General features: G+C 38.8%; 1 protein-coding gene across 1 annotated transcript in view; it reads left to right on the forward strand.

Annotated features, from left to right (window-relative positions):
• The first annotated feature begins 457 nt into the window (after positions 1-457).
• Positions 458-19,388, forward strand: part of Ptp36E (protein tyrosine phosphatase 36E) — a 224,668-nt gene continuing 205,737 nt past the window's right edge. Inside the window, exon 1 of the mRNA XM_083131173.1 lies at positions 458-804. Coding sequence (XP_082987299.1) covers positions 603-804 — 202 coding nt within the window. The 5' untranslated portion in view covers positions 458-602. The remainder of the gene's footprint in view (positions 805-19,388) is intronic.

Raw genomic sequence — 19,388 nt, forward strand, 5'->3', positions numbered from 1 at the left:
TCCTCTTGTCTACAAGGCGAGGACGCTACCCCTGCGCCATCGGGGAGACCTTGTTGCATCCAATGAGAAAAATCTCGTGGTCTCTGACGCCATTTCCTTCTAAGCGTTCAATTCAACGACTTGTTCGTGAGTCATTTCATCGTGTACAAGGCGCTTTACTCTTTACATTGACCTAACCTTTTTGTATTTTAGTTTCATTAAACATGATTTGCATGTGTCTGAAATCGGGAAGATCATTTCTAATAACCCTGTATAATATTTATTCTAAGAGAACTAAACCTAACAGACCTAACCTAACAACGTAGACATTCCTCGTCTGACGTCAGAACGTAAGGTTGTCCTAGCGATGTGCGATAAGGGAGACCCCGCTGTTGATGTTCGAAGCCGTGAACAAAAAAAAAGCGTCGCTGGCAACTCTGGCGCCGCGACGGCACGGAGCTCAGTAGGAGGAGAGCAGCCGAAGGACGCGCATCGTATCGCATCGCATCGCAGGCAGTGCTTTCCCCGGGTACGCAGACCGTCCGAAAGTTGGTCGGTTGGGGCCGGTAGCCTTGGCCGACAGACGTGACTTGTTTCGATCGCGAGTAGTTTCGAGTGTCGCCATGGACAACTCCAAGCTGTCCACCCGCACCAACACCACCAATGTGAGCGGCCACCGGAAGCACCGCTCGCGATCCAGCACCCGCTACGCCGATCTGGAGAAGCCGAAAAAGAAGAAGTTGCTGAGTGGAGGAAGCTCTTCTCTCGTATCCATACCCAACACCATCAAGCTCTCTATGCTCAACAGCGGACTTATCTCTCTCGGTAAGTCCACCTTTCTGTGTCGTTTATTATCACCTGCAGGCACGTATTTAGAAATATGTTTCGGGGGCGAGGGAGGGGGCTCCGAACCAAGTGAATCAATAACAATAATAATAAAAAATAATGTTTAAATTAAAATAATTGCATTGAATCAAATTAATACTAATTCCAATATATAAATTAATATGAATAGGTAAATAGACGGTATAAGAATGGACATGTAACAGAGCGTATTCATTATGTAGCTTACCTGCGGTTGAGATCGGAATATTTTATACTAGAACAAGTGCACTGAAGTTAATGTCAAATACATGAAGAATTGAATATTTATTGAATAACTAAAATTATGTTAGATGCAGATGGAGAAAAGTAAAGTTTCTGATTAATATTCTGTACATATTATTATGAGTAGTGGTGTGCATAAATATTCTTTGTAATGCCATTCAAAGCCGTATGATCCCAATATAATCCTTGCCTTCCAATAAGTTCAGAGGAAGTTAATAACAACCGATTATACAACAAATACTAAACGAAGGGCCTCCCCGATGGCGCAGTGGTAGCGTCATCGCCTTGTAATCAAGGGGTCCCGGGTTCGATACCCGGTGGAGGCACATAGTGGTTCGGATCCCACTTTAAACTGTAGGCCCAGTCCCGATTAGCCTTACTGTGCATAAAGTGGACTTAGAGACATCAAACTAAACGATTATATTTTAATTATTTAATTGTAGTACTTGATAAGTCTTTCGGATGGGAGGGGGAGGTCCTGACCCCCATAAATACGTCTTTGATCATCAGGGAACGGGTTTAGAGGTAACGGTTGCGACTGTTTCGTGTTTTCTTGAAATTATCGTAGCAGAAAGACAGGTATGTATCTAGAAAAACATTTCGGTGAGGGAGGTCCGAGCAAGTGTCCCAATACTAATAATAATATTTTTATTATATTAAATTAAATTAAAATAATATTATTTGAATATGTAAATTAATTAATAAAAAAGTAAAAAAAAGTAAAGTGTTCCCCTGTGCTTAGCACCACGCCATGAAGGCGTATAGGGGGTGTGGGGGTAACGCCCCACACTTTCTTGATCCGGTCGTGAGTGGGGGTGATGTGATCAGCCTCACGCCCCTGACCGCCTTTACCCCCCAGGGTTTCCCCCAGGTACCCATGTTATTCGACGCTGGGTGGGCGCCGGATTTGAACCAGCCGGGGATCGAACCCGGGACCTTTAGCATGGTAGTCACACGGGTTACCGACCGAGCCACCGCTGCATTATTATTAATTAATAATGTATTTTTATTATTACATGAATAGGTAAGAAGATAGAATAGATATAGGCTAGCTATATCGTATATATGTCTATATAATGTAAAATGAAGGTTTACCTATAAATTATTGAATATAGGTACATATTGTTTGTTGCTTTTGCCTTTCGTACATAAATATATAGTAGTCTGGAATATTGAATAATATAATAATAATAATAATGAAGTGAAATAAAATAATGAAATTATAAGATTTATATGCACACAGTTGCTAAATGTTACAGTGAGTATTTTTATGATTGAAAAGTTGCTGGAAGTATATAGAAGTGAAAAGAAAGTGTGAAGGAAACAATCGCTAAACCTCTACAGTATGTGTTAACAAATGGAAATGGAAATCGAACCATGTAAGAAATGCATACGTAACATGATGAAATCACATCAAACAAAATGAACTTGGGCCATATCGTTTAATAGGGGTGTGCGGGATCCCGAAAAGTCGGGAAATTCCAAATGATCAATTTTAGAAGTGCTCAATTCTCGTTGTTTTCTGTATTGCAAGTGTCTGACACTTCTCTGAAGTGTTAGATTCCATTTCATAAATGCAAACAAAACATCACTCAACAGAAAATGACGTAGGATTTGGGATTTCCACAGTAGTGCTGGGAAATTGTGAATTTTTTCCGTCCCGACTAAACATTTTCTGTCCCGCACACCCCTATCGTTTACTATCACCAGGAAACGGATTTATATGTAAATACATATTTATGTATCAACCTGAAATCTGTTATATGTTGTGTTTTCTTTGCGCATTATGGCATGTAGCCTCGAAAAATTCAGTTTTTATTTTCCATATTTGTACATATATTAGGTTTTAGCTCATATTTTAGTTATTTTTACATATTATGAGCCGCGGTAGCTCAGTTGGTATAGCATCTAACTGCCACGAGAGAGATCCGGGTTAGATTCCCGAGGTAGGTGATCTAAGTTCGGAATTTTCCCGTCTTTATCCCGGCATAAAGCTTCTCTGGGGTCACCCAGCCTCAAATCAATGGGTACCTGGGGCCAACCCTGGGGGGTAAAGGCGGCCGGGTGTGATCCTGATCACATCATACAAACTATGGCCGAGATCAAGAACATGTGGAGCTCTACCTCCACATCACCCTATATGCCTGAATGGCATGCGTGCGCATGCACAGGGGTGTCTCTACCTTTGCCTTACCTTTCCATATTTCAGATCCAGTATCGTAAATAACACTCTCTCTGCCCCCCCCCTCCCCGCAACTTTCAGTTGTGCGCCCCTACTCGTTTAAAAAAGGATCTCTTTCCTAAAATATTAATTCACGGCTACACTATTATTATTATCATCATTATTATTATTAGTATTATATACAACTATGACAATTCAGACATGGAATTCGAATCAATGTAAAAACTTGTACGAACGTTAAGACAACAAACAAACTATAAAAATATTATATAGTATAATTATCCTATGAAAATTAACTGTTACTACAAAAATTACGATATCGTTAAATGCCCATTAGGCCAGTCTTCTGCGTCTTTTCATGGAAGGAAATTCTCGTGCAAGCTTGGTCAAGTCCAGTTTTCGAGCCCGGTCGCTTTCGACGGCGCCAGTTCACTCAGGTAGGGTAAAATACAGCACATACAAATTCGGAAGGAATTTTTTAAAAAGCCTTTTTTGTTTTCTGTCACTGCATGCTGCAATACAAAACAATACCCAACGCAAGAAGCCATGTTTTCTTTTAATTGTTATGTTTTATTCTAGTTTTTTACGTACTTTACGTTTTATAGTATTTTACGCGTTTCTTTACTAGTAATTTACGTGTCATGTAGAAAACCTTTTTTACGCGTATTTGCACAACCCTGGTCTTCGGTTAATGGAGACAAGCGAATGGATGATGTGACGAACACAACAACGTGCCTATGCCTTACCCAGGGTTCGAATCTGGAACCCCTGATTTCGTTGCGTGTTATCTTGACTACGCCCACTACCCACCAAGGTCCAGGATCTCAAGAACCGAATCACCGATTCCGTGGCTCATATCAACAGAAATATGCTAACTAACTCGTGTCTGGAATGAGATGGATTATCGCATATACCTACATTTGCCGCATCACTAAAGCTGAACACACAAGAGTATTCATGACTTTTGTGATATTGGAAACAAAACCTGGGTAGTGCATCTTTATTTTGAATATCAAATGTTTGTTTTTAGTTCAGTAGTTCAGTAGTTCAGTAATACACGTCGAAATGCTGTGGAAATCGCGGCGAGGAACTCAATATCCACTGGACATTGCATTTACCGTAGACGCAAACTCATTAATTTTCTTTTGAAACTTGAATTGTTTAAATTGTTTTGAAACTTTGTACAGCCACCGGCAATAAAAATGGGACACCTAGATACTGAAGTCCTCGCTTCATTGCAAGGCGTTATGTGTGTTGCATAACTCTACGGCGATAAGTGGATTGTAGTAGCAAATTTTCAATGGTAACTTCTGTCTGTAAAGTTAGGCAACACACATATGACCTTACAGTCAAACTAGAATTTTTTTTTATAGCCGATGGCTGTACACATTTAAAAACAAAAAAGATGAATATGCGGAGACACTGTGTGATTGATGTATGATACAGTTGAGTAAGGGTAATACAGGGTTGTCCGAATTGAAACGCCCTAATTTCAACTGTCTCTAACTCCACATGTATTTATAATAATAATAATAATAATAATAATAATATCGTCTTTATTGAGAGGGCGTGTTTCGGCCTCGCGGGCTGTTCTTACAACAAACCCTTTAAAAAAAACATATTACAATTGACACTTTCCACTTTTTGAAAATCATTGTTGCAGTAGAAAGAATAAAAAAAGAAAAAAAAGAAATAAAAAAAAAACATTCCTACTTATAATGTAAACAACTAATGTACTGAAGGTGCAGAGTTAAATCTAAAACCACAATTAGAAAACAATTATTACAACTAAAACTACAAAGCCAGGCACTATTGTTTGGACAGCAGATGCTTCTTTAGATTTATTTTGTATGTTGCAGGGTGGAGCTCCCCTGAGGTCAGTGGTGGGGGGAGGTCATTCCATTCTTTTATTGCGGCGACTATGAAAGAATTCCCATAGAATGTTGTTCTGTGTACAGGAATCGTGAAGTGTGTTTTTTGACGAAGGTTAATTTGTTTTCCTTTCTTCCTGTACGGAGCAATTTGATCATATAAATATCTTGGTTCCTTATTGTTCAGGATCCTGTACAATAAAGACAATGCCAAAAATGTTCTCCTATTCTTAACGTTTAACCAATTAAGTTCCTGTAAGTACGGGGAAATATGTTCTCTTCTTTTGACATTCAGTATAAATATTATGCAACTGTTTTGAAGTTTTTGTATCTTGTAATTTAGAGCACTGTGGATGTTTATAAATACGGGGGAAGCATAATCAATTTTTGGCATTACAAGTGTGCTGACTAGGTGAGTTTTCGTTTCTTTGCTTAGCATATGTTTTAATGGAAAAAGTGATTTCAGTTTGGCTATCGAGTTTTTAATTATATGTGTGACATGAGAACCCCAATGTAGATTTCTCGTCCAATATTATGCCAAGGTTGCGTGCTGTTTCTACTTTCTGCATTTTGGAATTATTCAGTGTAGGGAGGAGGAGTTTTAATTGTTCTAACTTTTTGAGGTTACTCGTTGTGCCTTAAGTTAAAATGTAAGACTTGGATGAATTCAATTTGAGTGCATTACATTCAGACCATTTAGATATTGAATTTAGGTCCTGTTGCAATGCTTCTAGGGCCATTGCACTGTTTCTTAATGGTGTTTGTATATATATTTGTGTGTCATCCGCATACTGGTGGTATTTGCAGTGTTTTAGTGAATCATTAAAATCTTTGATGTATAGCGAAAATAGGATAGGTCCTAGAATACTTCCTTGATATATCCAAATGAATTATACATTAATGCATATACATAGTCCTAAAGTTTCTGTGAACAAAGTAGTAATTAGTACATTTAGTACATCTACATGCGCCCCGCGAGTCGCACGGAGGATGTCCAGCCGATACTCGAATTCCCGCCAGTGTATCATGTGTGGTGTGACTATCCCAATGGCAACTGTAATTCTTTCACTAAGCGGTTCCATAGTTGTCAATTCGTCTAAAAGAGCCCTTAGGACTTAACGGGATCTAACTCTAGGCTATGCCAGCCTAAAGCTACTCGCTTGCGGGAGAGGTACACTTTTGGCTTGGGGTAACACTCCTGAGAAACGAAGGTAATCCGTAAAGAAGCAAAGGAGGCTCGCCCGTATGAAATAAGGGGAACACTTAAACATTCGATTTTAACACTTCGGTTGACTGGTCTGGCAGGGTCGTGAGAATAATAGAGATGGGAATATAGGAATGTTCGTTTACCTCTTGTGTCTTGTAGAGATGTTCGTCTCGCTGATTTAGAAGCTAAGGCACGGTCCCTGAAATGAAACTTCTTTCGGGAGCGCAACTCCCGCTGTAACTCCTAACGTATCGATCGATAACACTGCACAACACATTTGAAGACATTTTCTGTTCTTTAGATGATTTGGACTAAACCAAGAATACAGAATTGAAGTGTGTAAACCATATACTTCTATCACGCATCATTTTCATTGGACAGCGAGCCACCTGATGCATTGCTACAAGTATGTGTGAAAGGTATATTACAATACACTCTACAGTAAGAAAACACAGTAACAATACCCATGAAAATTACATTGTGTAGCATTTTGGGGCTTCTCAATTGGATCTAGTGATTTGTTCTTGGTGCCAGGAATGTACGCCTGTCGTGGCGATCAGTGTTCGGACATAATGATTAAGCTGTGTCCCACTCACAAAGAAAAACAGTATTTCGTGTAACGTTTTTGCATGCACCTTATCCTGTCATACCAACGTACAATTTAGATCATTCATTCTTTCTAACACAGGGGAAACACACTTTCGGCTATTGTACCATACTTTCTTATGTAACTTTCAAACTTTGTTTTTTTGGCTAAATAACACGTGATACACGGAAACAAATTGTAAATTCGTTTTCGTCATGCACAAATACATTAGAAACACATATTTTCATTTAAAGGACAAATTTCGTGTTGTGCAGTGATTGCTAATTGGCGACAAGAGCTGTTCACGCGATAACGTTCTGACTACAACTGGGCTGAGAAATGTTCTCTCGAACTATTTAAGGGGATTCAAATTTCCGATCGTTAAAGCCGTTGGCGATTCCGTGTCCTGCCGTTAACCGTGCTTTTTGCATAAAGCTGAGTTTAGTTATTTTCGTACGATTTCCGGTAGAATCCCGTGTCAGCGGATTCATCGAGGTCCGCTGAAGATTGCCGGTGTTATGTGCTTGTAAGAAGCTGCTTCCAGTGCTTCAGCCGGGCCCCTTGGCGAAGTCTATCAAGTTATGACGCCAGGGGTCCGAGATCGAGTCACGCCTTCACCTTAATACAAATTTGATTGAATACACCATGTCCTTGACATACCTCCACAGGGAAAAAAATAGAGAGGGGTAATGTCAGACGCATGTAGAAATGTACTAAAATGTACTAATTACTAATTTGTTCACAGAAACTTTAGGACTATGTATATTCATTAAAATATAAATCATTCGGATGCATCAAATACATGTGGAGTTCGATACAGTTGAAATTAGGGCGATTCAAGTTGTCCAACAGGTGGGTGCGAAACAGGCTCTAACCGTGCACTTAATGACGCAAGTATGAAAATTGGCATACACATTAAATAAATCATATTAAGTAATTTTAAAGGGACATTAAGATTTGTTCCCATCGCATGTGGTTCCCTTCTTATTTTTTGAGAAAATTACATATTTAATGCTTCTCAAGTTTCGTGTAGATATAACGTTCAGGAAAAGTCATCTAGGGAAAGGATTTTAAGGTGCAAAATTATGGTCAGGAAAGGGGAAAAAGGTTCTGAAAATGTTTTCAAAAATGTGCAAGAAAAAGTGCTGATAAAGTGCCTTTCTCGATGCTCTCTTTGTCTGCGCCTTCTGTATATATTGCGCGCGGACCTCATAGAGAACTGTCTTTCTGCCAAATAAGTTTTGTTGAAGTTTAGGTTTTCTCTCGTGGGTTTTGCTACATTATCTTTGGAACTATTGGGGGTGCAATGATTATGTTGTACCATTTCATAGCTCTCGTTCTGCTCTACAAAATGAGACTATATGATTTATTTAGCTGGTCAAGGTGAGTGAAATTCTTAAATGTTTCTGTCCAATTCTTTAACAAAACATGAAAGAAAGGGAAGGAAAAAGGTGCTGAAACTTCAAAGAAAGGAGTTAAAAGAGGACAAATGTGCTAATACCACGAAAAGGTGCAACAAAGTGTGTTTATTTTAATTAATTTCACGTCGTAAAAAGCGTATCTCAAAGGATCGGTATGAAAACGCTATATTTCTGGAAGGGTGCTGCACCTTAAAATCCGTTCCCTAGTCATCACCTGTTCTTAACCCTAGCTTGCCCGTGCCGTCTGTTATTTATTAATTATAATAATTATAAAAAAATCTCCTTAATAAGAAATAATAACCAATTATTGCATGAGTGTCACATACATATTTTACCATTCACTAAAACTCACAAAAAACATAATATTTTTTCGTTAATGCTTCTTTTGTTTTTAGAGGTGTAGTTGTTCATTAATTACAATAATTACCAAATTACCATAATTACCACTCAATTGTACAATGCCACTGGCATGACTGTCTCGAAAAACACGCGTTAAGAGATGGCGTGTTTTATTTATTGAAATTCCAGTACAGCAGAAGTCATTTTAAACCGAAAAGAAACAATAGTAAAAACGGTAAACTAGTGCTAAAATAATAAAAAAAAACAAGACAAAACAAAACAGTACCAAGATAAACAGAGATCAATTTCACAATCGCATGACTTACGTACAATTTTTTCTAAGTTGTTGATAAAAGACGAATATGAACTCAATATATCTACTTGGTTTGAGATGCCATTAAACTGATTAGGAAGCTTATTAAATAAGAAAAGTTAAACGAGTGATAGGCCCACCAAGTGCATTTTGCCTCCAATTTATGTTTTTTGAACAAAAGTAATGCAGAAATATTGAAAACACCTTAGGTAACAATGCAATTTATTTTTAATTTTTTATAAGAGAATTCAGTTAACAAATCGAAAAAAAATGCGCTGGACTCCCCCTTCTCCCTCAGGTAAGCTAGGGTTAAAACAGGGCCATATGGGGATATGAAGGCAATGTGAGCACATAGTCTTGATCTCAACCGTAGAAAAAGTGCCCATGATCAGCAACAGATTGAGATTACTATTGCCTCCTTCAGAAACACTAGAACAATTCAACCTACTGAAAATGACCCCCAACGAGAATCAAACGCTCAGTGGCCTTCTTTAAGGCAAAGAGTGACAGTTCGCACCAATATTGTCGGAATGGGCACTGCTACTGTAAAACGCAAAACATAGAACAAGAGTATGTGAATTTATCTCCATGTTGCAAGTGGAATCGTTTTTTGAAGTTGATTATTAAGTTAGATACGATCTGTAAAAAATTTGATCAATAATTATAATTCGTATACTCCCATATATATACTTCGTATATTCCAAAGAGAACAAGTAAAATAATACTCCCATAAGCGCAATGCTAAGTTTTCTCCCCCTCCTACAACAAAGCTCTACATGGGTTTGACTGATTGATTGAGTTGGTGTTTTAAGTCCTCTTTATGCACAGGAAGGCTAATCGGTACTGGACCTACAGTGTAAAGTGGGATGCCAACCACTATATGCCTCCACTGGGAATCGAACCCGGCACCCCTTGATTACAAGGCGACAACGCTACCACTGAGCCATCGGGGAGGGAAGTTCGTTGGATGAGGAGCAGTTTAGGGTCCTCGCGTCTGGTTGGACATGGAAACTGTCCCTGGTGCCCTTAAGTTGAACGCTTTACAGAATCGTTTGCAGGAGGCAATTTATTTCTTTTATTGTGAAACAATTCGCTTACAGTAAAATAATAGGAATAATTAAATAACATGTTGAGTACAGATGGCATGAATGATCACAAACTTTTTAGGTTTTGAGTCCAGCACTGCCCCCCTTCCCATAAGAGGAACAGCACTCCTCTTTTCATATTCCGTTATTGTGCAGTTATGCTCTTTTGTCCCTTTTGGCTAATCGCCATACAGTAGATATTATAGCTAATATTGTTGTATTTTTTTACGTGTGGAAATTTTTATGGTCTATAAGCAGGGACCGGATTTATATGTAAATACATATTTATGTATAATGCTGAAATTAGTTATATTTTTTATATCTTTGCACATCATAGCATGTAGACTCGAAAAAATTATATTAGGTTTTGGCTCATGTTTTACACATTTTAGTTATTTTTACATATTATTTCCATATTTCAGAACATTTCTCAACATATACTCCATATTCGTGCAATAACTACATGCACGTACCCCTTGACCGAAAGAGTTGGGTGAATTTCTTGCGAATAACTGACAAATTTCAAATTCACTCCCATAACTTTGAACGCAGTTTTAGTCAATATAAATCCATCTTAGTGACTCGAGAAGGAAATTCACGTTCGAACACTTACAACAAACTTTAGTTATTTATTGTTTTGGAAACAAAAAATGAAAACACAAGTTGTATTGTCTTACAATTAATGTGAATGTAAGTGTACTGTATTTTATGAAGCTCGTGTGGTGTCTTATGGTATTAAAAAGTTAATTTTTACAATTCTAAGTCCATATCTAACTCCATATTTTGACACATTTTTACTACATATAAATCCGTTCCCTCCCTATAAGTATTAGAAGCTGTGTAAGCCCCGCTTCAGACGAAATAATTTTTCTTAGCATTTTCCTTAACATTTACGCCATGACAAAGATGTTACCGTGTAATGTGAAAAATCTTATGGCATATTTCCTGCCATTTCTCAAGGATAGGATCGGTCCTATTTCCGTAGCATTTTTCGCAGCATAACCAACCAGAAGCGACCTCTAGGTCACGGGTGCAGTGGTAATGGCGTCCGTGTTAGATGTAAACAATGTATCACTTCACATTTTTAAAAGACGATAACTACTCAACCTTGTAGAATAACGTTTCGTATTAAATGGTTTTAGGTAGAGAAGAATGGCACTGCTTAAATACATGATTTATAGCCTTTACTGTACAGTCTTAGGAAAAAATACCTGGGCCACGGGACATAGAATTTCGTAACGTCTCAAAGCCTGTTGTTTATGCAACCCAAATAACAAAATATTCGCTTAAGTTTGCCTGGTGATTCCGAGTTCTCGGGAAGGATTGAGCTTTGATAGCATGAGTCACATGACTCGTGCCCCAGCCACAACAAACAGCTGGGTGCTACGATGCCTCCAGAAGAAAATTTCAGGAACTGGTTTCTTGACAAGACCTACTCGTAAAGAAATACTATTCTTTCAAGTGATATTAGAGTCATTGTCAAGAGGTTCGCTGAAATGATGGTTCTCATCACAGACCACATGCCACACGTTAATTGTTTAAGTCCAGTTCATGCACTGGACCTACAGATTAAAATGGGATCCGAACCAAATGCCTCTCTATTTGGTATTGAATTCGGAAGCCTTTCATTACATGGCGAAGACGTTACCACTACGACATCAGAGAGGCAATGGAACCCCTTGAGAAAGAGATAAGCGAAAATTGCTACGTGACAAACCATATTTGCCCGTAAATTTTAAAAATAAGACAATATTTTGTACTGACAGTTTCGAACCGTGGGAGAGGCATATATTTTTTTGTACCATCGTCCATTTCACGAGTTTATAATTCTTCCTCACCGACACGAGTAACGCGAGTGGTAGAAGAAAAGCGAAGTAAAATAACTGAAACAGAAATAAAAGGAAAAAGCGAAATAAATTTTATTCATAATATTCTGCAGTCACTTGAGTTGTATTCACGGGATGCTATCTTTAAAGAAAGCCGTGGTCTCTTCCTTGTCTTTTTTGCTTTCTTTGTGCTCTTGCTTCCCCCGTCACGATTGGTCTAAAACTAATTAATGCGACGTTAATTAAACAATCCAAACAACGAAACAATGCACAATCAACTGCACAAAACAACATTCCAAATGTTTTCGAATCGGAAAACAATTGAGATGCTGTAAAATGACTTAAGATGCAGTAATAAAGTGGGAATTCGGTACCGTATAGAATTAAATCGGTAGAGATGTTCGATTTGATTGGATGTTTGTTATTTAGATTTGCTATTCTTTCACTTTTGGCAAATAGCGATGATGAAGATGAGTGATGCTATGATGAAATTGATGAAGGGACACTTACCAAGGACACCCACGCCCAAGTCGAGATTCTAACCAGGGACCCATGGCATCGTAGCGCGCTGTGCTAACCACTCCTCCATGGAGTGGACATTATAGCATATTTTGTGTGCTCAATTGGGATCAATCAATGGAATGAATAGGCATATTATATGATTAATAAATTCATATCATAATACCACGTCATATTATTCGGCACGAAGTAACATCAGAGACATTCAATCTTGCATTTTTGCCTTTCAACTAATTCTTTGAATTCAGGTTAATCACAACAATAAGATAAATTATGAAGCAAATGATAGTGAATGTGGGATATTATTACGAATTACCTGACAGAAACAACATTAAGCATGCTCGGTGGTCAAGCTCATTAAGTGATTGACATTCGATATCGTCGCCAAAGTTATCGGGTTTGAGTACCGTCCTTGTCGGGGGTGTTTGACTATTTCATCATCAATTTCATGTAATGGTCACTCGTCCTTATCGTCGCGATCATCGAACAGGGAATAAAAATTATAAAAATAAATACGATGGAAGAGTACTTATTTCATCTCTCACGAAATCTCCTACAAGACCGGAATATATAAAATACATGTATATTCATTCACATACATTTTCGATTTCTATATTTAACTAATCGAGACCGAGAACGGAAGAGCAATTTTCAATTCGACAAACCGAGAGACGGAGAAACTGTCAAGTCTCGTTTCTTCTTGGCACCTCCGTAATCGAGTTGTTCTGTTTGTCATTGGCTTTGTATTGGCAATTATTGCCAGTATTCTTCCCCTGCAGGTAAACCATAACGATGAATTATGATGAAATGAAGCAGATAAAAGGGCAAGAACAAGAAAGTCATGCCTGTTCGGGACTCCAACCCAGAACCTTATGTAACGAGATTTGAAATTCTGGAGAAGGCGTCCGTGTTTTGCTTGGTTTTCTCTTTCCTCTACTTCTCTTATATTATCATACATGTATAATAAAAATGGATCTGATACGATATGTTGCGATTCATAATTGTGCTGGTTAGATGCTACAGATGTGAACTCCAAACTGCAATATATTATTCCCTTGTGTTTCGTATGTGGTTGAACATGAAATTTTCTTACACTGTGAGAATTTCTTTCTTAGTTTTGGTTTGGTGCACAGATATGCTAATCTGGACTCGACCTTCAGTTTAAAGTGGGATACTAACCACTATGTGCATCCACCGTGTATCAAACCCGGGATCCACTGATTACAAGGCGACGACGTTATCACTACGCCATCGAGGAGGCCCCATGACAAAATGTTATTCACTCGATCTCTACCATAATTTATTTCAGCATTTACATTTTCGATTTCTTCTTCTTTTTTCCTTTTGTTAACTACTCTTATACAACTCTTTTTGCGTCTTCGAATTTCTTCTTGTTTCAGGAAAAAATAATACATGCAGGCTGTATAAAAATCCACCCTTCAAATAGATAAAACGTTCACTCTCGAGAACTAATTTACATGTTTATCACTAAAGTAACCATTAGGAAGGAAACTATTGAAATGGTAACAGATATAACTGCAGATGAAACAATACTTACAGCCACTAACGAAATATCTATTCTTGTGTAGCCTCACAGACAAGTATATGGTGAGTCATTCACTCTTTCTGACTACGGGCGAAGGTCACTGAACTAAAGGGTGGTGGCAAGCAAGCAGGCTTCTGCTCTACCAAAGACGAGGTCACGTGTTCCAGTTATCAATGGCGTACGAAATAAGGAGGAACACAGCTATCTGCCGTATGTTTTGGTCCCGTCATTGCACGTAGAACACTTTATCGTCGTGGCCTTGAAGTTCCCTCAGGGCACTCCTACGTAAAGACTTCTCAGCTAGAAGGATATCTTCCCCATTGAGTGGAGGAAAAGAGGGTGCGTATAGAGGTCCTTCAACTTTCGTATTCTTTTTCATTTCAGAACCCGTGCTGTATCGTCGACTTAATCCAGTCTATCCGATGTAGGTTTTAGGTTCTGTTTCTGTTCGGTTATTTCACGTTGTCTTCCTGCTTATGTTATTCGCGACGAAGGTTCTGGATTCGATAATCTGGACAATAACGGGATTGTGTTAGTTGCTTGATTTGGTGTCTTAAGTCCACTTTATGTCCTGTTAAGCTAATCGTGAATGGACCTATAATTTAAAGGGGGATCCGAACCACTATGTTCCTCCACCGAGTATCGAACCCGGGATCCCTTAATTACAAGGCTCCCACGATCCCACTGCGCCATCGGGGATTGTGTTCGAAACGAATGAATCAAATTTGAGTGATATGATATGCAACCATTGGAAGACTATTGAAAGAAAAGCTATGGGAACCTGCCAGTTTTTCTACTGCAGACAGGAAACCATAAACATTGAAGAGAAGCTTATATTCTATGAAACCTGACGCTATGTGCTCGAATACTGGCTAAATATAATCCATAGAGGCATAGCAACGTTAAACAACCTCTTATATGATACATATAGGTTTAAAAAGGTCAAAATACAAAGATTGTGTGCGCCTCACTGATGGCGTAGTGGTAAGGCCTTGTAATCAAGGGGTCTGGGGTACGATACCAGGTGATCGCACATAGTGGTTCGGATCCCACTTTAAACTGTATGCACTTCAGATTAGTCTATCTGTGCCGGTGACTCAGTCGGTAACGCGTCTGACTACCATGCTATAGGTCCCGGGTTCGATTCCCGGCCGGTTCAAGCCCGGGAACTTTTCTAACGTTGGAAGCGGTCCCAGCGCCCACCCAGCGTCGAATGACATGGGTACCTGGGGGAAACCCTGGTGGTAAAGGCGGTCAGGGGCGTGATGCTGATCACATCACCCCCACTCACGAACGAATCAAGAAAGTGTGGGGCGGCGTGATGCTGATCACATCACCCCCACTCACGAACGAATCAAGAAAGTGTGGGGCGTTACCCCCACACCCCCCTATGCGCCTTCATGGCGTAGCGCCAAGCACAGGTGAGAACTTTACCTTTTTTTTTGCATACAGTGGACTTACAACAAAATTTCAACTTGCGATAAAGATTATGATAAGGTATTAAAGAATTGGGTCTAACATATTTTTTTATTGTTTACCAATGACATTATTAACTAATATTCTTAATTTCAGTTTCAAGATGAAATCGGCTACGAAATAAAAGGAGTGGGTTCATATTTCTGTTACGAAATTCCACTTTTGTAGTAGACCTGTGCCACACTAAGTTGTGACAATAAACAAATCTGAGACACTTTCAAAGTATTAAATTTCTATCTACGTATTTGGGAAAAATCTTTCAATATAATACTTTTTTTGGACGCGTCAAATCATAGTATTTAATTCCTGTTTTAGCAGCTTTAAGAAACCTGATTTTTTTGGGGGGGTTACAAATGCCCTTTCTGCTCCCGTCATGTTACGCCTATGACAAACAGGAATTCAAAGTAAAAGACTGTCCCGACTAAATCGGGAGACACGTCTGATAGATTTACAATTGGGAAAATTATAATTAAGCGTGTAGTTGAAAACAACCTATTTTCATATATTGCATGCAGCTCTACTTTTTCTGCAATGTGGATCAAGAACTGGGGACGTGGAGAAGCACAACACTCCACGTAACGAATAGTCACGTGACCCTCTTTGCTTTCCTGTCATGTTGACCTTCTCGTGGAACACATTTCTCGGTGTTAAGACAGGCAAAATAACCCGATCATCGAAGGGTGCAATATGTGTTGCCTACCCTCCTGCATTACTTGCTCCTATTAAAGCCTTATGGGGAAGAACTTTTTTCCATGACTGTACACGCATGGAAGAATATTTTAGTTTCTTTAATTGTGAACACAGTGCACTCACCATAGACGGTGTAACTCGACGTGCCTTTCGTGCTGTATGTATTATAAATTGTAATCGCAAAAGCTAACCGAAATGTTCCATAAAATGCTTTCGTGTAAAGTACTATTTGCTACAAGATTTTTGGAAGCATTTATGCTAGCAAAGAAAATGCTTCCGTGTAAAGAGGACCTAAGGGGTTTTTTACAAATCCCAGGAGACGCTGGTCCACCGAGGGAAAAGCGTCTGTCCCTGGGGAGGCAGAGTGAGATTTCTCGGCTCGACCTTGATTCTTTAGCTGACATGGCAACTGATGGCGCCATTCGCTGGTCTGCGAAGTTATTTCGGGACCTGGTCCTTGCCGGCCTGGCCTGGTATTCGCACAGCTTCTACCTTCGCTCCAAGGGGTGTCCCGGACGCACGGTTTTGTGTCTCATCGCGCATTCCGCCAGAAGTTAATCAGACGCCGCCGTAAGCAGGCGAGTTTTCGCGCGTTGCCAAGTGACCTCCCCCTTCCCCTGCGGTTTCGTAAAATGTACTAAAATACATTCGGAGGAACCAGTGTGGAATTCATCATTATTTCAACCTTGTTTTAGGACTTCCACACTTCGGAAAGTTAATGTTTGCATTAACTAAGTTATGCTTACTGAGTTATACTTACATAGAATTACCAGACATCCTCTCTTTCCCCGACATGTCCTACATTTTAGCCTTATGTCCGGCGTCCGGGAGGAATTTGGAAAATATCATAAATGTCCTATATTTTCAACGTCATATAATATGAATTAGGAGAATACCTGTTTCAGTTGAACAAAGAGAAATCTGCAAGTTACAAGTCTATGGACTGCGCTCCCAAACTCAATAGTGAAATTTATTTTCATTCAGTCATTGCCCAATGAAAGTTTGTCCTGCTAGAACAAAAACGGAAGCAATTAATGAACAAAGTTTTCAGGCCACATTCTGATGATGTCACTGTTCAGTGCCTGAGCGGAATTTCTTGCCTTGGGGTTTATACTGATGGAACAAGGTGTTTCCCATTCTTATTCAATATTTTTATTGTGAAGCAGGGGGTATATATAACAAGAGTATTGAACTAAATAATACCCCAGATGAAATTTCAGGAACTGTTTTTCGTAATTTCTGAATATTTGTTTCGCATTCCAGCTCATAACGAGAGAGTATTTTCAATACCATCAACGCAATGGAGCCTTGAGAGAAATAGTTTTTTAAAAACAATATATAAAAAGTTTGGCATTGCGGTTCAGTATAATTTCAAGGAGTTTGACTGTTCAGTTTCTCATAAATATATTTTGACTAAACCTGAAATTTTGAGAAAAATTGGCCCCTCTGAAGGGTACCAGTTAAAACATCTCATAAGAAGTGTAAAATTTAGTATTGATTACAAGTATGGAAATTTTGCATTTAAGAATTTATTAAGAAATAATATTTTTTTAAAAACTGAAATGTGTCAATAGTAAATTATTTTCTAACGTTTTCTAGAAATGTGTATTATTTATTGCGACTGTTTTGTGTCCTACATTATGGGACATGTCCTACTTTTCCCTTATCTGGTAACCCTATACTTGCAGCTACAACTTACTATAGAGTTGCTTAGCTAGACAATTAACTACACGATAGTACCTCATTTTACAAATCAAGTCAGTTACAGCTACCATTACTTCAAAGGTAACTACTTGGGCTCGGAAGTTGATGAAAAAAATAATCTTTTCTTCTGACCCTTGAAACAATGCTAAACCTATGTTCTTATTTTGGATTATTTTGTATTTTCCGGCCTTTTTTGCCTTTTACGTCATTTTCAATATTTCTTTCCGCCTTTATAATTTTCTTCATTTTTTAGTTGTATTTTTCTTCTTCTCTGTTGTTTCGTGAATTTTAAATGCATTTGCTAGCATAATTTATGTATATTTAAATTTCCTGACACGGTCCTTTTAGCAAAGTTCGCTATACGGTCAATGGAAATGCACAATAATTTGAAACTGAAAGTTTGACAATAAATTAAATAATTAATTGTGGTACTTTTTTTTCCTCCAGCACTTAAATACTTTGTGTGCTTTGTTCCCTTGCTGACCAGTATAGCCGCTTTTATCATGAGTTCTAGTCACAATATTTAAAAAAATATATAATCTGCACGTGAAGCACAACTGTGTTTTCAGGTGCTTTCATTTTAAGAGCGAAAATTCTTTTTATGTCATTTTTCACCATTTCAGGTCATTCTTTAATAATTGTAAAGTCATTCTATAAGTCATTGTTTGAGATCTTTTAGGTCATCAACTTCCAAGCCCTAGTAACTGCATATAAGTTAATTTTATCTGTCAGTTCCTTGCCTTTGCTCTTGTTTACGGCCTTCTTTTATCCCAACATCAACTTACCGACCCTATACCCTGTCTCAGCTAACTGTGGAGCAGGGCCGCACATAGAGGCAGAGGAGGAGGAGGGAAATCGAGTGGTGAAAGCGTAGCATTGACAACCGTACGGTCCTGTCCGTACATGTACGGGAATTTCATGGAACATACGGACGTACGGTCCAGACCTTAGTCCGTTCGCTAAATGTACGGCTTATCAAAAATTTTACTTGCTGTTTTATCACTAATATTTCCGTAAGAAATTCTTAAACCGAGCGGACGGACCTGGAGACAAAAATAAGGTCCGTTTGCCATGTGCGTACGGTATTGTCGCTTTCAAAACTTTGCAACGCTTACCGAGCAAAGCAGGGAAATCGGGTAACTCCAATCGCCCATTACGCAATCCCGTTTCTCTCACTGTTCATTGGTGGAGCCGTCTCACGTCACTACTTGCGCAGAGACTTGTTCTCTTTCGCCTTGTCTACAGTTAGCATGTGTGAGGGCCAAAGGGAAATTTACTTCAATTTCGTCTGAAGTGCATTCGTGTACTATTTCGTTTCAGAAGTGTTGCACACTTCATTACCTAGACAAAACTGTCCTACTATAAAACTTCCAAATGAGCATTTGGCATTAGGCTACATTTCTCTGTTCTATTGCAGAATTTACAATCCTTTACCTTGCTGTATGCTGATGCAATAGTACGAATAATACAAGGTTTTTCACTTGCTCTCCGCCTCTGATTTTCCTTCATAACTTTCAAACACATGGACGCAATTCAG

Source organism: Lepisma saccharinum, chromosome 1 (genome assembly GCF_977018435.1).
Source record: "Lepisma saccharinum chromosome 1, izLepSacc3.1, whole genome shotgun sequence".
NCBI lineage: Eukaryota > Metazoa > Arthropoda > Insecta > Zygentoma > Lepismatidae > Lepisma > Lepisma saccharinum.